Source organism: Chenopodium album, chromosome 22, assembly GCF_948465745.1.
Source record: "Chenopodium album chromosome 22, dcCheAlbu1.1, whole genome shotgun sequence".
Taxonomy (NCBI): domain Eukaryota; kingdom Viridiplantae; phylum Streptophyta; class Magnoliopsida; order Caryophyllales; family Amaranthaceae; genus Chenopodium; species Chenopodium album.
This window is the reverse complement of record NC_137855.1, coordinates 16,885,747-16,904,063: the sequence shown is the minus strand read 5'-3', so window position 1 is coordinate 16,904,063 and position 18,317 is coordinate 16,885,747. Positions and strand designations below refer to the sequence as shown.

At 37.2% G+C, this 18,317-nt stretch overlaps 1 protein-coding gene and 1 non-coding gene across 3 annotated transcripts; one reads left to right on the top strand and one right to left on the bottom strand.

Annotated features, from left to right (window-relative positions):
• Positions 1-2,241: 2,241 nt before the first annotated feature.
• LOC145606420 (small nucleolar RNA R71) lies at positions 2,242-2,347 on the bottom strand. The gene has a single exon (XR_014105299.1). It is a non-coding gene; the product is annotated as a small nucleolar RNA R71 (small nucleolar RNA).
• A 9,789-nt stretch (positions 2,348-12,136) lies between these two features.
• LOC145605143 (zinc finger protein ZOP1-like) lies at positions 12,137-17,697 on the top strand. Of its 2 annotated transcripts, XM_081661170.1 has the most exons (6): positions 12,137-12,247; positions 14,140-14,221; positions 14,349-14,549; positions 14,674-14,761; positions 16,709-16,804; positions 16,912-17,697. In XM_081661170.1, exons 2-6 carry the CDS (start codon positions 14,213-14,215, stop codon positions 17,244-17,246), a joined length of 729 nt encoding a protein of 242 aa, XP_081517296.1. In that variant the 5' UTR covers positions 12,137-12,247; positions 14,140-14,212; the 3' UTR covers positions 17,247-17,697. The 2 variants fall into 2 exon arrangements, with proteins under 2 accessions (XP_081517296.1, XP_081517295.1); XM_081661169.1 differs by lacking the exon at positions 12,137-12,247 and having other exon boundaries at positions 14,108-14,221.
• The last annotated feature ends 620 nt before the right edge of the window (positions 17,698-18,317 follow it).

The window sequence follows — 18,317 nt, the reverse complement described above, 5'->3', positions numbered from 1 at the left end:
GCTTAGTAACCAGAAACTCCTCCAACATTCCCCTGTTCCCGCACTTCACAACTGCAGCAACACAAATCAGCTAGCTGCTGCCTTTCCCCTGTTCCCGCAGCTACTTCACACAACACCAACCTCTGCCCCTGCTTCAGCTCCACACCACGCAATCTCCAGCAGCAACAAACGCCACCAATCGAACCCCCAAAACACCACAGCTACCCACGCAACCCAGCAGCAGCAATAATCCCCGCAAGCACCACCAACAATCGCAATTAACCTCCCCTTTTACCTCCTCAAAACAGCCCCTGCTTCCCGCAATTTCAGCCACCAATTTCATCTATTTGCGCCACCTTTCGAGCAACCTCTAGCAAGCCACCGCAACTCCTTTATTTCCTCCAAGCAGCAGCGCAACCCCAGCAAGCCTCCGCAACCTCCGGCAGCACCGCCGCAGCTTCACCTTCACTCGTACCTCAGTAGGTGCGGGCGCACGTTCATCTAGTGCGGCCGCACTCAGCTGGGTTTGAGTGAGGGATTGATTGATGATTGTAGCTGATTTCGTGAGAGGAGAAGCAGAGGATTATTCCCCTTTGATGAGCAGCAAGTTTCGAATCCGTTTTCCTCTTTATTTCATTGATTTTCATTTTCTTTTATTTCTCTTAATTTTCCTTTCCTTTTCTTTTATTATTTTATTTTAATTTCTTTTCTTTTCTATTTTCTTTTCCTTTTATTTTATTTTCTACTTTTATTTCCTATTATCCTTGTATTTATAAATACCCATTTTTGGGTAGAGAGAGAAACAATTAGACAATTAGAGAATTAGATTAGATTAGATTTTAGAGAGAGAAAATGTGGGTTTGATGATTGAAGATTGCTACATTTGATTTGATTTCTATCAAGTTTGTAAGGATTCTTAGTCTTTAATGCAATTTAATGTTTGATTTCATTAGTATTGTTGTTTGATTTAGTTCATTGATAGTTTGATTGATTTTGATTGAATTTGTTGGTTTCAATTGATGAATTTGGGAATGATGATTAGTTTAGCTTTGATTTTGATGTTCTTCCTGGATTGTGAGTAGTTTATTTGCTAGGGTAGTGGTGAAGCATGAATTGATGATGAATTGAGATTAATTTGGGGGAAATTGATTGAGTTGATAATGTGATTAAATTGGTTGATTGATTTTGTGCATGTGTGTGCTTGATTAGGCTTGATCACCCTTGTTATTCACACTAGATTACATTGTGAGTTCACATTGATACGGACCATTGATTTGTGGCTTACATTTACTCGATTGAGATATCTTGTGATGTTTCCTAGCTAGTGTTTGATGTAGTTGACGCTAATTAGACCTCTAGGAGAATAGCTTGATGTACTCTCTTGGTTGCAATATCGGTTTTCCCTCACATTGCTTGACTTGATTGGTTAATTCCCCAAGTTGATTGAACTTAATCGTTGATGCATGTGGATCCATTCCCCTAGTGCCTTAGCATTCAATTAGTACTAGCCTTTTGCATTGCCTAGCTTAGCTCTAGTTTCTACCATAAACCCCTACTAGATTTCGGAATAACTTAACTTAGGCATCGTGCATTCGACCTCCATTCCTTTGGGTTCGACCTTGACTTACCACTACACTTTATAGGGGTTAGTTGAGTTACAAATTTTGTTTGATTGGGTGGGGTGGTAGCCCAACGACCTACCGTTCTCCTTCCCATCAAAATGGCGCCGTTGTCGAGGAATGATGCTTTGAGTGCATGTTGTTGTTGAGTCTATTCCACTCTATTTGCAAAATACAAAAAGATTTCACACTTTAGGCTACACTTGTAGCCGTGCTACTAATATTTTCTTTGTGTTTTGTGTGTATAGATCCCAAGCCACGGGAGGAAATTCAAGAGTCGCCTTGAAGGAACTTGGAGTGCCCGGTGCATATAGGTATGAGAGCGGCATAGCTCCACCTACAACACCGGAAATTGACTTTGAAATTCGGCCGACAATGATCACCCTAATCGAGAGGAGACAATATAGTGGGGCTAAGAATGAGAGCCCATTGAACCATCTTAAGGAGTTTGAAAAATATTGCAACACTATCAATGTCAATGGAGTTTCTCAAGAGTTTATCCGCCTTAAGTTGTTCCCTTTCTCTCTCATAGGAAGATCTTTGGAATGGCTAGACAAAGAAGTGAAGCCCAATTCCTTGAAGACATGGGATGATGTCACAAAAGCTTTCTTGTCCCGTTTCTACCCACCAAAGAAGACGGCGGAGGCTAGAGCCTTAATCCAAAGTTTTAAGCAATTGCCTAGAGAGAATCTCTATGAAGCATGGGAGAGGTACAAGGACTACCAAAGGGAATGCCCTCACCACGGAATTCCAACATATCAAGTGATCCAAATCTTCTATAGTGGTTTGAGCTTTCAAGGTAGATCGAGCCTAGAAGCCGGAGCCGGAGGGCCAATCATGAACAAGACGGAAGAAGAGGTTATGGATGTAATAGATGATGTGGTAAGGAATTACATGGATTGGCATGATGTAGAGAGGGAATCGGCAAGCACAAGTTGCTCAACCGATCAATCTTATGTCATCAACGAATTGTCCACAATGGTCTTGGAGTTAGGAAAGGAGGTGAATTCTCTCAAGAACAAGCTCGAGAGTCCTTCACAAGCTTCTAGTCTTCCCTCCCTATTTAAGGGGAGAGGTACATCTTCCTACTCTAACCCTCTTTTTGCTTCTTGTTGCATGATTAGAGAATGCTTGGTTTGTGATATGTGTGGAAAGAATGATCATGATGCTTCTAATTGCTCCAATGTTCCTTGTGATAGATATGATGGATATGAGAATGTGCATGTGAATTGTGATGATAATAATGATTTTAGACCTAGATTTAATGCTCAAAAGATTGTTGGGAATAGGAATTATCACAATAATGGGAGCTATGATAATTACAACCAAAAGAGCGGTAATGGTAACCGTGTGACCCAAGAATTTTGTGGTATCCATAACAATTTTTGTTGTAATGATCAAAGCTATGCCCAAGAATATGGGGATCATAACCAAGGTTATGGTAACCATAATCAAAATTCCGGCCAAAATCATGGTAAGGGTAATTGGAGTAATCAAGGTAGGGGAAATTTTCAAAATGATGTTCAAAGAGATACCCCACCCCAAATTACTCCAAAGACTCAAAGCCAAGGTGATGATTTCTTTACTCAACAATCCCAATTGAATAGGCTAGAAAATTTCATGATGGATCAATCTAAGATGTTGAATGAATTCACATTGTCTTGTAATAAAATGTTTGAGGTCCTATTTACTCATGGAAAGATGCTTGAGAACCAAATTGTTCAACTAGCCAACCCTTTGAAAGATTGTGCTAGTCCATCTCCTTTACCCTCACAAGAAGTTGATTCTAGGGAACCGATGTGTGCTATGACCACTAGGAGTGGTAAGGTCCTTAAAGAGAGTGCTCCTAGGAAGAGTAAGGAGAGTGAAAAGGAGAATGATTTGAGTGAAGAGAATAAGAATGAAGAGCCTAGCAATATGAGTGAGGATTCCAATGATAAGCCTAAGGAGAAAGAGCGGAAGCAAGACGAGGTTTACAAACCTACACTTCCTTACCCCCAAAAGCACAATAGGCATAAATTGGATGAGCAATTTGGGAAATTCATCGACATGCTTAAGCAACTTCATCTTACTCTTCCCTTTACCGATGTTGTAGAACAAATGCCAAACTATGCTAAGTTTCTTAAGGAAATTTTGAGCGGTAAAAGAGATTGCAATATGGTGGAACCGGTGAATCTAGGGGAGTGTTTTAGTGCCTTTATTCAAAATGACCTACCCCAAAAGTTGAAGGATCCCGGAAATTTCTCCGTACCTTGCAAAATCAAAGGAAAATTGTTTCAAAATGCTCTTTGTGATCTTGGTGCTAGTGTTAGTATCATGCCTTATTCCGTTTTTAAGAAACTTAAGCTAGGTGAACTCCTTCCATCCAATATTACCCTTCAATTGGTCGATCGGTCTATTAAGTTTCCTAAGGGGAGAGTTGAGGATGTTCCTCTCAAGATAGGAAAGTTCACCATTCCCGTTGATTTCATTGTGCTTGAGATTGCGGAAGATGACCATATCTCTATCATCTTAGGAAGACCTTTCTTAGCCACCTCAGGAGCCTTGATAGATGTTAAGAGAGGTCGTATTACATTGAGAATTGGTAAGAATGAGGAAAGTTTTGATTTGAAACCAACACATGAGTCTTTGTCTCTTGTAAAAGGAATTATGTGTGTTAATTCCCCTCGCCTTATTGATGATGTAAGCATTATTGATTCTTCACATAACAATTTTCTTGAGAATTATGATGATGTGCTTTTGAGTTGTGATTGCAAGAAGGTTAGTGAAGATAAAGTGATGATTCCCAAGCTTATGGACGAGGAGGAAGTTGATATTCCTCATTGGTTTGAACTCTATCCTCATGATGAAGGTGATGTTTCTATGAGTTTAGATGGTGAAGAACCATTTACAAAGAAAAACAAGGCAAAGAAAAGAGCACGATCTTCTAAGAAAAAGAGAAAGAGAAAGAAGTTGTGGAAAGAAAAGCTTGCATTTGAAAGGTCTTTGAATGAAATCTCATCAAGCAACAACGAGAAGTTGCTAGAAGTTGAAGAGAAATTTGCTCTTTCTACTACCTTGAAAAAGGTGGTGTTCTTTGACCCTCCATGATTTGGAGGAAGGGTCGAGCTTAGGACCTTAAGCAAGCGCTTCCCGGGAGGCAACCCGGAGATTCTAACTTTTCTTTTTGATTTTTGAGTTTTCTTGTTTTTGTTTCTTTCATTACTTTTTCTTTTCTTTCACTTTTCTACTTGTTTGGATTTTTAGGATGAATTTTGCGGGATTGGATTTCTTCGAGAATGCATGGTGAATGGAAGGGGTTTGCGGCACTTATCATGAATGTTTTCGATTCCAATCGAAATTTGAGGTAAAAAGGGTAAGAATTTTAGAGAGGTAAGATAGGAAATTCATGTTTTGAAAGTTGGAGGAAATTGATACTTAGTGAATTTTTGTGGTGAGCACATGAATTTTCAACTTTGAGGGCTTTGAAAATGATTTTAGCTACTGCCTATGTTGCTCCTCATCACCATCATGATTCATGTGCGCACCAAAATAGGCAGTAAGTATCGAATTGATGAGAAAAAGGAAGAAGTGGGCACGCACAGGGGTGTGCGGCCGCACACGAGGCTTGTGCGGGCGCACAGCCTGCGTGTGCGGGCGCACACCAGCTTTGTGCGGCCGCACATGGATGGACGGGCTTATAATCTTCTTCCTCCTCTTTCCTCCCTTCATTTCATCACTCCCCTTCATCTTCAACCTCACGACCCCCCTTTCAAACCCTCCTCTTGTGCGCACCATTTCCTCCCTCATTCACCATCAAAAAAATCCTTCAAATCCCCTTTTTGCTTAGTTTAGTTTCCTTTTATTAGTTGTTTTCTTTTCTTTGTTTTGACGTTACTAACCATTTTCTTTGTTTATAGTTTCTTTTATTTTCCTTTTCTTACTTGGTTTCTTGAAGAAGCTTTTGGATATGGAATGCAACGAGGTGGTTTCTACTTGCTTCGTTAATTTTTGCTAAGGTTGGAGCCGGTGAGATCTTTCTTATTTTTCTCTTTATTTTTCTTGGTTGCATAGAATAGGATTAGTTTAGGAGAAGTTGAATGGTTCGAGGATGGATGCTTGTTAACACGTAATGTGTTTGGGATCGATGACGATGATGTCGATCGATCACTTGTTTGTTGATTGGGATTCTTATGTGTTTAACTTGCCTTCTAGTCCATTTCATATTATTTCTCCTATTTTCCTTTTCTATGTTCCATTACTTTGCTTTTATTTTCTTTTATTTTCCCTTTCTTTTATTTTCTTTCATTTTTCTTTGTGGTATGATTTTGAGGCCTTATTTTTCACTTTTCTTTTGAATTGGACTTTGTACATTGGACTTTGTCTTTTGCATGATTTTCTTCCTAGGTTGTAAAGGTATGCACGGTTTGAGACTATGTTCGGTTGACTCTAGGATAGGTGTATGCTAGGGTAGTTGGTTTGAACTAGGAGGATCATGAAGCTGGATTCTACTTGTTTGTGGCATGTTGGTAGTTGCTCCCTATAGTCAATTTGACACCACTAGTGAGTTTTTGCCACAACCTTGTGAGGTTACTTGTTTTTCTAGCCTTCAACATTCCTTGTATGAGCAGCGTGGATCCTTGACTATGCAAACCTTATCTAATAAAGCTTGATGTATGATTCTCAAACCCGAGACCGAACTATCTAGGAAGGACAAAGGCACATTTTTCGGGGTGGTATTTTTCATTTTTGTTATATTTTGTTATTTTCCTATTTTTGGGTTTACATTTGCCTTCTTGCAACCATTTGAGCCTTATCCCTTCTTTTCAAGCCACATCTTTAGTTATTTAACCTTTTGTTTCATTTTCTACTTTTCTTGGTTTTTGTGAAGCATAATGATCATTTGAGATGGAGTTTGTGGTGGATGAGTTGGAGTTTTGGTTTTTATGAATGCAAGTTTGTGATAAGATTTTCTTTGTGAATAATGGCAAATATTTGTGAAAAAGCCGTCCTACTTCATAAAAGGCATGGACTAATAAGTTGCATATAGAAAAAGCCGTCCGAATTAAGTAAAAGGCAAGGACATTGCAAATTCGTATAAAAATAAAAAAACAAAAAAATTGAAAAAGTGAAAAAAATTCAAAATTATTTTGATGTATTCTTTTCTCCTTCTAAGCATTGAGGACAATGCTTCATTTTAGCTTGGGGGAGAAGCGTGTACGCTTTTTGTATATATTTCTTTGTGAGAATAGCTTCAAGTAAGCTTGGGGGTGTTGTTTTTGTTTGGCGATAACTTAGTCTTGGTGTAAAGATATGCGCAATCTTTGCTTCACTATTAGGAAAACCACCAAATTTTAAATTTTAGCCTACCTTCACCCTTATTGCCTTACGTTGCAACCTTGGGGAAAGACCTTTTGACCTAGATAGTTGAGTCACTATTCGGGGGAGGGCATCATGGGTCATTGCCTAAGGAAAGGGGATGCATAGTCAAGATTGTCGAGTAGCCTAAAAATAATTCTTTTTTCGGTTCCTTCGTTCACTAAGGGGAGATTTGAGACTAGTGGGGAGAACGCGGTAAGATTGTTTGGGATGAACGTGGATTGTGATGACTAGTTCCTATGCCTAGCATACCCTATGTTTCAATCAACCTTAGATATCTTGAAAAGTGCATACCTTAACTACTTGAGAAAGATTGTCATTCATTTGCATTATAGTCTTTATGTGAGTTCATTTCGCAAAGGTTTATTTTCATTTTCTTTTCTTTTGTTTTCATGGTTTGCCTCATTGATGTTTGGTGGAGAGTTATGGGTCAACTCTTAGGATACCCTTACGAGACCTCACTCGTCCTCATAGGCGACTTTGGGGTTTAAAGGGCTTGTTGTAGCTAAAAGCAACCGTGATTCCTACGACAATGAGTCTTAGTGTATATTCTTATCTTGAGTCTTGTTTACTTTGTTTTAATAAGCTCGTCATTTCTACTCCTTTGGTTTTGTTTTGCTCGAGGACGAGCAAAAGGTAAGCTTGGGGGCATTTGATGTGTGTCATAAATGGCACACATTTGATGAGCATTTAGGTCCTTTTTATCCTCTTTTCATAGTTTTCTTGCTCAATAAATGTTCGGTTTTATGCTTTCTCTCTCTTTTCTACATTTCTATGGTTTTCTAGTATTTTCTCTTTTATTTCCTTTATCTTCGTTATTTTAGTTGTTTTCTCTTTATTTTAGATTTTATAGATTTAGTTTTATTTTATTTTAGTTTATTTGATTTTATTTTTATTTCATTTCCTTTACTTTATTTTATTTTCATTTTATTATTTTTCCTTCCTTTATTATTTTCATTTTCATTTTATTTCTTTTACTTTTATTTGTTAGTTTTAGTTTTACTTTACTTTATTTTATTTCTCGGTTTTTATGTGCGTTTTGTAGGTGTTTTGTTCCAAGTCCAAGTTGAGGTGCTCGCAAGAATAGCTACTGCACACTTGGGTCTTCGTCACCATCATGGTGATGATGATGATGGTGAGCTTAGTAACCAGAAACTCCTCCAACATTCCCCTGTTCCCGCACTTCACAACTGCAGCAACACAAATCAGCTAGCTGCTGCCTTTCCCCTGTTCCCGCAGCTACATCACACAACACCAACCTCTGCCCCTGCTTCAGCTCCACACCACGCAATCTCCAACAGCAACAAACGCCACCAATCGAACCCCCAAAACACCACAGCTACCCACGCAACCCAGCAACAACAATAATCCCCGCAAGCACCACCAACAATCGCAATTAACCTCCCCTTTTACCTCCTCAAAACAGCCCCTGCTTCCCGCAATTTCAGCCACCAATTTCCTCTATTTGCGCCACCTTTCGAGCAACCTCTAGCAAGCCACCGCAACTCCTTTATTTCCTCCAAGCAGCAGCGCAACCCCAGCAAGCCTCCGCAACCTCCGGCAGCACCGCCGCAGCTTCACCTTCACTCGTACCTCAGTAGGTGCGGGCGCACGTTCATCTAGTGCGGCCGCACTCAGCTGGGTTTGAGTGAGGGATTGATTGATGATTGTAGCTGATTTCGTGAGAGGAGAAGCAGAGGATTATTCCCCTTTGATGAGCAGCAAGTTTCGAATCCGTTTTCCTCTTTATTTCATTGATTTTCATTTTCTTTTATTTCTCTTAATTTTCCTTTCCTTTTCTTTTATTATTTTATTTTAATTTCTTTTCTTTTCTATTTTCTTTTCCTTTTATTTTATTTTCTACTTTTATTTCCTATTATCCTTGTATTTATAAATACCCATTTTTGGGTAGAGAGAGAAACAATTAGACAATTAGAGAATTAGATTAGATTAGATTTTAGAGAGAGAAAATGTGGGTTTGATGATTGAAGATTGCTACATTTGATTTGATTTCTATCAAGTTTGTAAGGATTCTTAGTCTTTAATGCAATTTAATGTTTGATTTCATTAGTATTGTTGTTTGATTTAGTTCATTGATAGTTTGATTGATTTTGATTGAATTTGTTGGTTTCAATTGATGAATTTGGGAATGATGATTAGTTTAGCTTTAATTTTGATGTTCTTCATGGATTGTGAGTAGTTTATTTGCTAGGGTAGTGGTGAAGCATGAATTGATGATGAATTGAGATTAATTTGGGGGAAATTGATTGAGTTGATAATGTGATTAAATTGGTTGATTGATTTTGTGCATGTGTGTGCTTGATTAGGCTTGATCACCCTTGTTATTCACACTAGATTGCATTGTGAGTTCACATTGATACGGACCATTGATTTGTGGCTTACATTTACTCGATTGAGATATCTTGTGATGTTTCCTAGCTAGTGTTTGATGTAGTTGACGCTAATTAGACCTCTAGGAGAATAGCTTGATGTACTCTCTTGGTTGCAATATCGGTTTTCCCTCACATTGCTTGACTTGATTGGTTAATTCCCCAAGTTGATTGAACTTAATCGTTGATGCATGTGGATCCATTCCCCTAGTGCCTAGCATTCAATTAGTACTAGCCTTTTGCATTGCCTAGCTTAGCTCTAGTTTCTACCATAAACCCCTACTAGATTTCGGAATAACTTAACTTAGGCATCGTGCATTCGACCTCCATTCCTTTGGGTTCGACCTTGACTTACCACTACACTTTATAGGGGTTAGTTGAGTTACAAATTTTGTTTGATTGGGTGGGGTGGTAGCCCAACGACCTACCGTTCTCCTTCCCATCACTCACCTAGCCGAAACCATCAAACCCTGACCCACCCAAAACCCGAAACCCCAACCCCACCTACCTAGAAACCAAAACCCCAACCTGCACCATTGTTCTTCTTTTCTCTCTCTTTCTCAATTTAATTTGGGGCTGAATTGGGTTGTGGTCGTACATTGTTGATATTGTGGGTGGTCGTTAATGTTATGGGTGTCATTTGCGGTTGAATTGTGGGTTGGTACTTGGTAATGGATGGATGTTGTGTTGAGTGGTGATGTTGGTAGTGTTAAGGTAGTTGAAGGTGGTGGTATCGTAGTCTACAAATGGTGGTGAGTGGTTTAGGTGGTGATAATGGAGGAAGGGAGAGGAGAGGGAAACAGGCAGGAAGGGGAAAGGAGAAAAAAAATTTGTTTTGTTTTGTTTTTTTTTTGTTTTTTATTTTTTATTTTTTTATTTTCAATTAAAAATATTTTTTTTATTAAAAAAAAAATTGTCCAACTAAGAAGTGCTACGTGGATGGTAACCGGCTATAGAGGGTATGGTGACCTGCTACGGTTGCTTGAAGAAAATAACGGGGCATTTGGATTGTGGGAATGGGAGTTTGCGGATTAAAAGGTGGGAATGAGATTGAGAATTAATTGATGGAAATACATGAAAATATGTCTATACTTTGTTTGGACAGTGGGTGGGAATATATAGGGAATAAATAACAGTTTTACAAAAATACCCTTACTAAAATTATTATTTCATTCTTTTCATTAATGGCAAAAATGTCATTTTTCCCTTATTCCCATTCCCGTCCATTTATTACCTACCCTCCCTAGGTAATAAAATGGTGGGAATTCACCCATAAATAATTCCATTCCCAAACCCTTTCTATTCCCATTCCCACCAATCAAACAAGGCTTATTTTTTAGGAAAATTTGTAAATTACCACCCATAAAGAGGTCATATTTTGAAATTACCACCCATTAAAAGTTTTATTTTAAATAACCACCCATTAAATTATAAAACATTTCAGATTACCACCTTTTTTGGAAATCTGGTGGAAAATTCGATTGAGGGCCCCACCTTATCAACTTCCTTCTTTTTTTTTTTCATTTCCCTCGACCTAACCTTCTGATTAAAACATTAAACTCAAAAAAACATCTTCTCTCATCAATTTCTTCAATTAATTCATCCAAAAGCATCAATCTTTCCCCTTTTCTTCCTTTAATTCTCTGTCAACTTTGCAACTATCCCTTAAGGGTTGAATCAGAACCCTAACTTTTTTTTTCTGGAAATTGGGACCCTATTTATACTTGCATTTGCTGTTGAAGTCGCCATCTTGGTGTGTTTTCTGGGGACCAAAAGCGTGTAGGTGAAGCTCCTGTCAAATGGTGATGTCAATGGCGAGCTTGAGGTGAGCAATTGGGACCCTTTACAATTTCAGATATGTAGCCTACTTGCAAAAAACCCCCAATTTTAAAGCCCTAAGAACCCTAATTCCAAAAATTGCATAAAACCCCCAATTTTATTGCCCTAGGAAACCTAATTCCAAAATTTCAGACATGTACCAGCTGAGGAAATTTGGATGAAATTTGGGGCAAAAGTTGTGAATTGATGTTGGATAATTTATAAAGGAAAAAAATCGAGGAGGGAAACATTTAAAAGAGTCAAATTCGCTGTTTTTAGCCGTTATGTGGGGCCCTCAACCGGATTTTCCACCGAAATTCCAAAAAAGGTGGTAATCTGAAATGAATTTAATTTAATGGGTGGTTATTTAAAATAAAAGTTTTAATGGGTGGTAATTTCAAAACAGGACCCCTTTTTGGGTGGTAATTTACAAATTTTCCTATTTTTTATATTGGGGTTAAAACTCCCAATCCCACTTTCAATTCCCACTTACCAAACACCCCCTAATTGTAAACTTAGCATTATTGAAGGTTAATCAAAAGGTTAGATTATTTTGGGAGAATGAGTGAAAGGTTGGATTATTCATTATTGATGTGAAATTTTCCTTTTTTTTTGGTGTAAAAATCAAAATTTCATACTCCCTCCGTGTTTTTTTAAGTGACACACTTTTCATTTCCGGCCATATTTTTTTAAGTGACACACTTCCTCTTTTAGAAATTCCTTACATTTTAATAATATATCTTCACCCACTATCTCTTACTTTATCATTTCTTACTCCTTGGTACCCACTTCCTCTCACATTGTTTTACTTTATCATTTCTCACTCCTCCAACTTACCCCACTAACGTCTTATTTTATTAAAGTCAATAAAATCTCCTAAAACTCTGTGTCGGTTAAACTGTGTCCCTTATTAAAACACGGAGGGAGTATATATATTCTAACGCGGTTAAAATTATTCCCACCTGCGCTTAATTCACTTTCATAAGACTCAAGTTAAAGCGCACAAGAGTACGTTGTAGATCGATCATCGCCGAACTCCAACGCACGGGCGTGCCCACCACCGCACCACCTAACCTCTTCCTGGTGAGTGCCACTGTCTAAGCTTTGTTTCGTTAGTTTTTGGTTTACATATTCACTCTCCAACCAATAACCTTAGGGATTCTTCTTATTGTTTATGTCAAATCAAGTTTTCCGATGAAATTGTTGTTCAATCTCTGTATAATATCTGTAGAAGAAGTTTTTAATTGATTTTTTTGGTCGATTTGATTCAAGTCGAAGAAATTTAAAGTTTTAGGGCAATAATTATGTCCAAATGCTGTGATATCATTCCAATTACACTTAATTTATTATTCGAATTGTACAAGAAAAAAATTATACATTGACTTTTTTGGTTGATTTAATTCAATTCGAAGAATCTATGAAGTTTTAGGGCAATAATTATGTCCAAATGCTGTGAAATCATTCGAATTACACTTAATTTATTTATTCGAATTGTACTCAATTAAGTAAAAATTAAAATGATTTTTGTCAAATTAAGCAAAATTTAAGTCGAATTTGAAACCCTGGGTAGACAAAGAAAGAACGAAAGGGGAATTTGATAATGGTTGTTCATGCTTTTTTTTTTTTTTTTTTTTTTTTTTTTTTTTCCCCTTGAAAATGTTGGTATGAGATATTCGAATTGAAATTTAGTGATAAATTAGGTTGGTGGGTGTTTACGTTTTTTTCTTGTCTTTTGAATTTTGATGATAGTTTCAGTAATTTGGTGATTCTTCAATTTAGTTGTTTTGTCTAAATGGTATTTATTTCTTGGTAGTTGCTGGAGTTTGTAAACGGGAGTGGAGAACTATATATGTAGTTTATTTAGCTTACATTATACACCATGCCATCTGGTATTTTCAATGGTGTGATACACTTTGTACCGCAATCAAACCTTGGAATCTTTTATTTTATAGTGCTGTTGATCTCCATTTATCACTTTGCAATCGAGCCTAATTCGATAATTGAGTCAAATTTAGTTGCTGATGTGTTGCAGGCTTTAATTTATACAACCCATAACGGCCCAATGATCTGTTTGGTAGTCGGTAATAAAATGTGGTTAATGGGAATGGATATTTAGTTATATTTAGCATTAAAAACAACTTATAAACTCCATAGAAGCACAACTCACCCCTCAAACTTCTGTTTTCTTCTTATTTATCCATTTCCATGATTCCATCCATTACTGCTTGAGAGGTGGTATTAAGGCGGAATGAGAATTTCGGGAGAAAATAGACAATTTGGAGGTCATCTTGAGTGATCATGGGAGTGAATATTGATTTTTGTTCCACATTTACATACAATTTTATTCCCATTACCATGGTTTATAACTGGTTGACCAATGGGTCATGAATGTTTGGAAGGAACTTTGAAAATGGACCTTTTCTCCCTCAGGGCTGTTGCCCTCTTGCCTTGGCTCAGGGACAGGCCTGTGTAAATCTCTGGTGAACCTGTGCTAAGCACCCTTGTGAAGCTCAAACTCAAACTTGTTGATCTCAGGTTTTAATCAAGTTGGCTATGCTCCTCATCTTAGTGAGAGCACATAGGTAAGGCTTGAGGGATAGGAGAAGCTTAAACGTTTTTTGGAATAATATTTGAATGTTTTTGTTTGTTTAACCCGTCTGACAGTTATTAAGTGCCTTTCTCTCCCTTTAATTTAGTAATCTATATACTACCTCTGCTTTATATTATGTGCAACCAATGAGTTTACACAGACTTGTAGGCAAAAAGTTTTTGTGAGTGTTGCACGGAGAGAGAAAGATAGTGGTGCATGCGATGATGAAAGAGATAGAGAGAAATGACAACTTAATCTGTTGCACATAATGTGTAGTAACCATTTTTAGTAAATGTTGCGCATATATGAAGCGGATGTAATAATTTCATTTTTCTAGTTTTACATTTATCATATTATGGTAACACATGGCTTGTGTTTTTTTTAGCTATAGATTGAGAAATATACGGCTCTCAGCTTGAAGATTTTGAGTATATACGACAATCTAGATCACAGTAGCAATGACAGAGGTATCTTATATTCTTGCTTATGCTTATGATTTATTTCTTTACTCTATCCTTTGAGATCTTGGCTTTTGTGCTACTCTACTACCTATGATTTCTTTATTCTGAAGCTTCTTATGGGATCATTTGGCAGTATTGGGTGAGCCAGGGCAAGCATTGGTGTGACTTTTGCAAAATATTTATAACAAATAATCCATCAACGATTAGAAATCATGAAATGGGGCAGCGTCATAAGGATAGTGTGTCCAAGCGTCTTGTTGATATGCGCAAAGAAAAGGCTGCTAAGGAGAAGCAAGAAAAGGAAGATGCTCGTACATTGCTGCAAATCGAAGCTGTAATGATCTATGAACTAACACCACTGCATTACATTATTGCCCACTTTCTGTTGTTTAGCGGTTGCATCTAATTTCTCTTTCTCTTTTATCTAAATTAATGTCCTTCCTGCATGTCTTTGACAGAAAGCTACACGCAGTTATCAGAAAGATATAGCATCTCAAGAGAGCAAGCAATCACAAGCCCCTGCTGATTTTCTTGCCCGTGACACAGGTACTACTCTTTGGCAAGTGGCAACTCACAACATTATGATGGCTTTTTCTTTCTTGCTTTTTATACTTTGTATTTTTTTTTTCCTTTGCGTTTGTGTTCTTGAAAAAGGTATAAATGACCCTTAGTACATCATCCTCTTGCTTGTCATCACAAATTGTTTAGATAAGATTTGCCAGCACAAATTTGTGAGTGTGATTTATTTATCTGGAGGGGGGTGGGGTGGGGGTGATCATTAGCCATGACAGTAGTTTGTCATTCTAGCCCTTGATAGAAAAGTGATCCTTATTGCTATAGGCCTTGTCATACTGCTGAACCCATTCAATAGTCTGCTATTTGAATAAAGGACATTTACAGTTTGTGCTGTTTGAAATCATTATCTTTTTTTATTACGTGGGCAGGACAAGAAATTAATCTCTCTTCTTCTTAAAAAGAGGCCTGAACAAAGGTTATACACATCATTGATATTGATTCAAGAAGAATGAAGAGTTTAGATTCTTTTCTTAATCTTGTTTCTTGTTTGGGTAGGGAGGATGTGAAATAGGCTCACCATTCACAACTTTGTGGCTTAAGGCTCTTAAATCTTAATAACATATTTTTAAGGCTATAATTAACTCTTAAAGAAACATGCCTTCAACAATGAGGTTATTACTTCATTCGTCCCGGACTAGTTTTTACTTATTATAGCACATAGTTTTAGGTGATAAGTTGTTTTGTTATTAATTGTTATTTTTGTTGGAGAATTAGATGTGAAATGAGATAGTTTGGTGTTATTTTTTTTTATAAAAATAGATGAGATAGAAAATGTTGGGGAATTTTTTATTAAATTTGAGAGAGAATAAGCCCTAGATTATTTGTTGTGGAAAGAGAGATGTATTAAAATAATAGTGGGAACTTTCCTAAAAAGTAAGTGTAAAAATTAATTTGAGACAAAAGAAAAAGGAATGTATAAAAACTAATCTAGGATGGAGGGAGAAGTTTTTTTAATTTGTTTTGAAACCCTTCTATTAAGGTCTTTATAAGTTTATCTTATTTCTGCTTATTTTAGGAATAGACAAGTTTAGGTAAAGGTTAATAATTTCAGATTAGTTTAGATTTCTAACATGGGTTATTTAAGGCTCCCAAATTCAATATACATCTAAAATAAGTTTCGAGACAAGTGGAAATCTGGTTATTAGGACGCACCCTAAGAATTTTATTGTGATGTTTGAGATTAGTTTGTGAAGGTAACTGTGATTATGAAAGGATTTGAGGGTATCCATACAATTTTCTGGATTGAATCAACCTGTTTACTATCTGAATATTAGGTTCTGTGTTTTGAAGGAAACTGTTGGATGAATTAATATGAATGATTATTCTTTCTCTCTAATTTAAACTTCTGCTAACTAGCTCTTTATGTAGGATGAAGGAGGATTGCACAACCCATGATCAACTATTGGAGATTCCTTTGTTTTCTTCTAGTAATAGTATTAGTGATAGGCTTGCTAACTCGGGCTTAATGCAATTCTCCTGTCATCATCCCAATTTAAAAGTTGGGATGGAAAATAAGCAGGTATTCGTTTGTGAGTCCCAAGATACACCTTCTCAGACATGTTATGAAATGATTTGTTTACTCTTTTTTTTTTTCTCTTCTTTGGGAATGTTTTATGTCATTACTATCAGGAAATAGTTACGCCGCAACACCTAATAAACCAGGTTGCAGGGATAATAATGCTTAACGAATACCACCAAAACTTTTTTTTTTTTCTTCTTTTACCCAAAAAAATGATGCACAACACACCAACTTAAAATTCCCTAACATTCTAATTTTTGTTACTTTGTCCTTTACTACAGTACTAAATATTTTTATATATGCTTGTTCTGGAAGTTTCTGTCATTGTTACCATATGTGATACATTGCTTCAATATATCCTGTTCCTCTTTCAATAATATTTTTTGATATGGTGGCAGCTTGGGAATACAACAGCGCTACAGGGTACTATTATGATCAACATACTGGCATTCAGTATGATCCAAAGTCTGGTTTCTACTACAGTGAGGATCTAGGTAAAGAGTTGAACGAATTGCTGGTTTTGAATTTGATTGCATTTTTGTGACTGCTCTTGATACCCTTGATTTAATTTTTATCTTTTTCTTTTGTGATCATGAACCAGGTAATTGGGTGACACAAGAAGAAGCATTTGCAGCTGCTAAGAAATCTGCTGGATCTAAACAAAAGGCGTCCTTGAAAAAGCCTTTGGCTGCTTCTACATCAGGTCAACCTGCTGAAAAGAAAGAGGGTGCACCTGGGCCTGTTGTTTCAGGGTCTATAAATCCTACAAGATCAGTAAAAGGTGCTCAGTCATCACTTGCTGTTGGAAAGAGGAAGCGGCCTGAAAAACCAAAGGCCGTATCTGCGGAAGAAGCAGCTGCGCTTAGAGCAAGGGAGGCAGCTAGGAAGAGGGTGGAAGATAGAGAAAAGAATATGCTTGGACTTTATGGTCATTGATATTCACAAAATAGCTATAGCAATTGCTTTCCTCATGTTTAGAAGAAGAGCTCTGTTTTAGATGGCTCAAGGTCTGGTCTATTTTTAGATGGCTAAAGGTAATTGTACCATTGCCTTTTCTTCATTCTCTCGAGTTCAACACTTACCTTGAGAATCCCATCATCTATACATTGATTGCATTTGTTGATATATGGCTGGATGCTTACCTGAAGTTTTTGTTCCCTTGTTTGATTAGATTTGCTTTGCTAAAAGAGTAAACGACCCAGTTGTAATATTCATCAATCGTCTACTGAAGTATGCAGTGGCTTTATCACAGAATATCCTGTGAAGAAACGCTTGTAATGTATGGAGTAGTTATTTGTGATTTATGGCATGAAGTTGCAGTATCCTTCATATCATATTATACAATAGAAAATCTAAAATGTCCCATTCTTTCTGCTGATTTATACTATGCTGATGGGTAACAGACAGTCAATTGGCCAGAGGTCTCTAAATTAAGTCTACTGTAATTGGCAATGATCTTTTGTGCCGCGTAATTATTTAGAAGAACCCATTCTTGGAGTTGTAGGATGAAGCAAGCAGGAGTTATATTGCAGTTAGTGCTGTAGATCTAGAAAATGTTAAATTTGCATTTTTGATTGATTTGACTGCTAACTTCACTCACCAGACTCTTCACAACTCACAAGCACATAATCATTATGTCTAAATATAAGAAATGCATGAAAGTATGAAACAGAATGAGTTTTAGGTGCTGATCTGATTTGCACAATTTGGATTTAAATCATTGGGAGGCTGATATGCAGATATGAGGCTGCAAAGTGTATGCTATGCTGCATCAGGGCTATTATTCTACTCTTGCTCATATGGGGCTTTTTTTGCATATTCTTATAAACTGGAAATCGAGGGAGATGATCTCGCTTGAAGTAAGAGGATGTCTAACCCTGATGCATCGAATAGGAGAACCAAGCGTTATGGTCAAATTTTAAAAACTCTGTCCTGACCCAGCTGATGTCGCCAGTGGTTTGACGCCGTCTAACTGTCTAAGGTAAACATTGGCATGACAATTTGGTA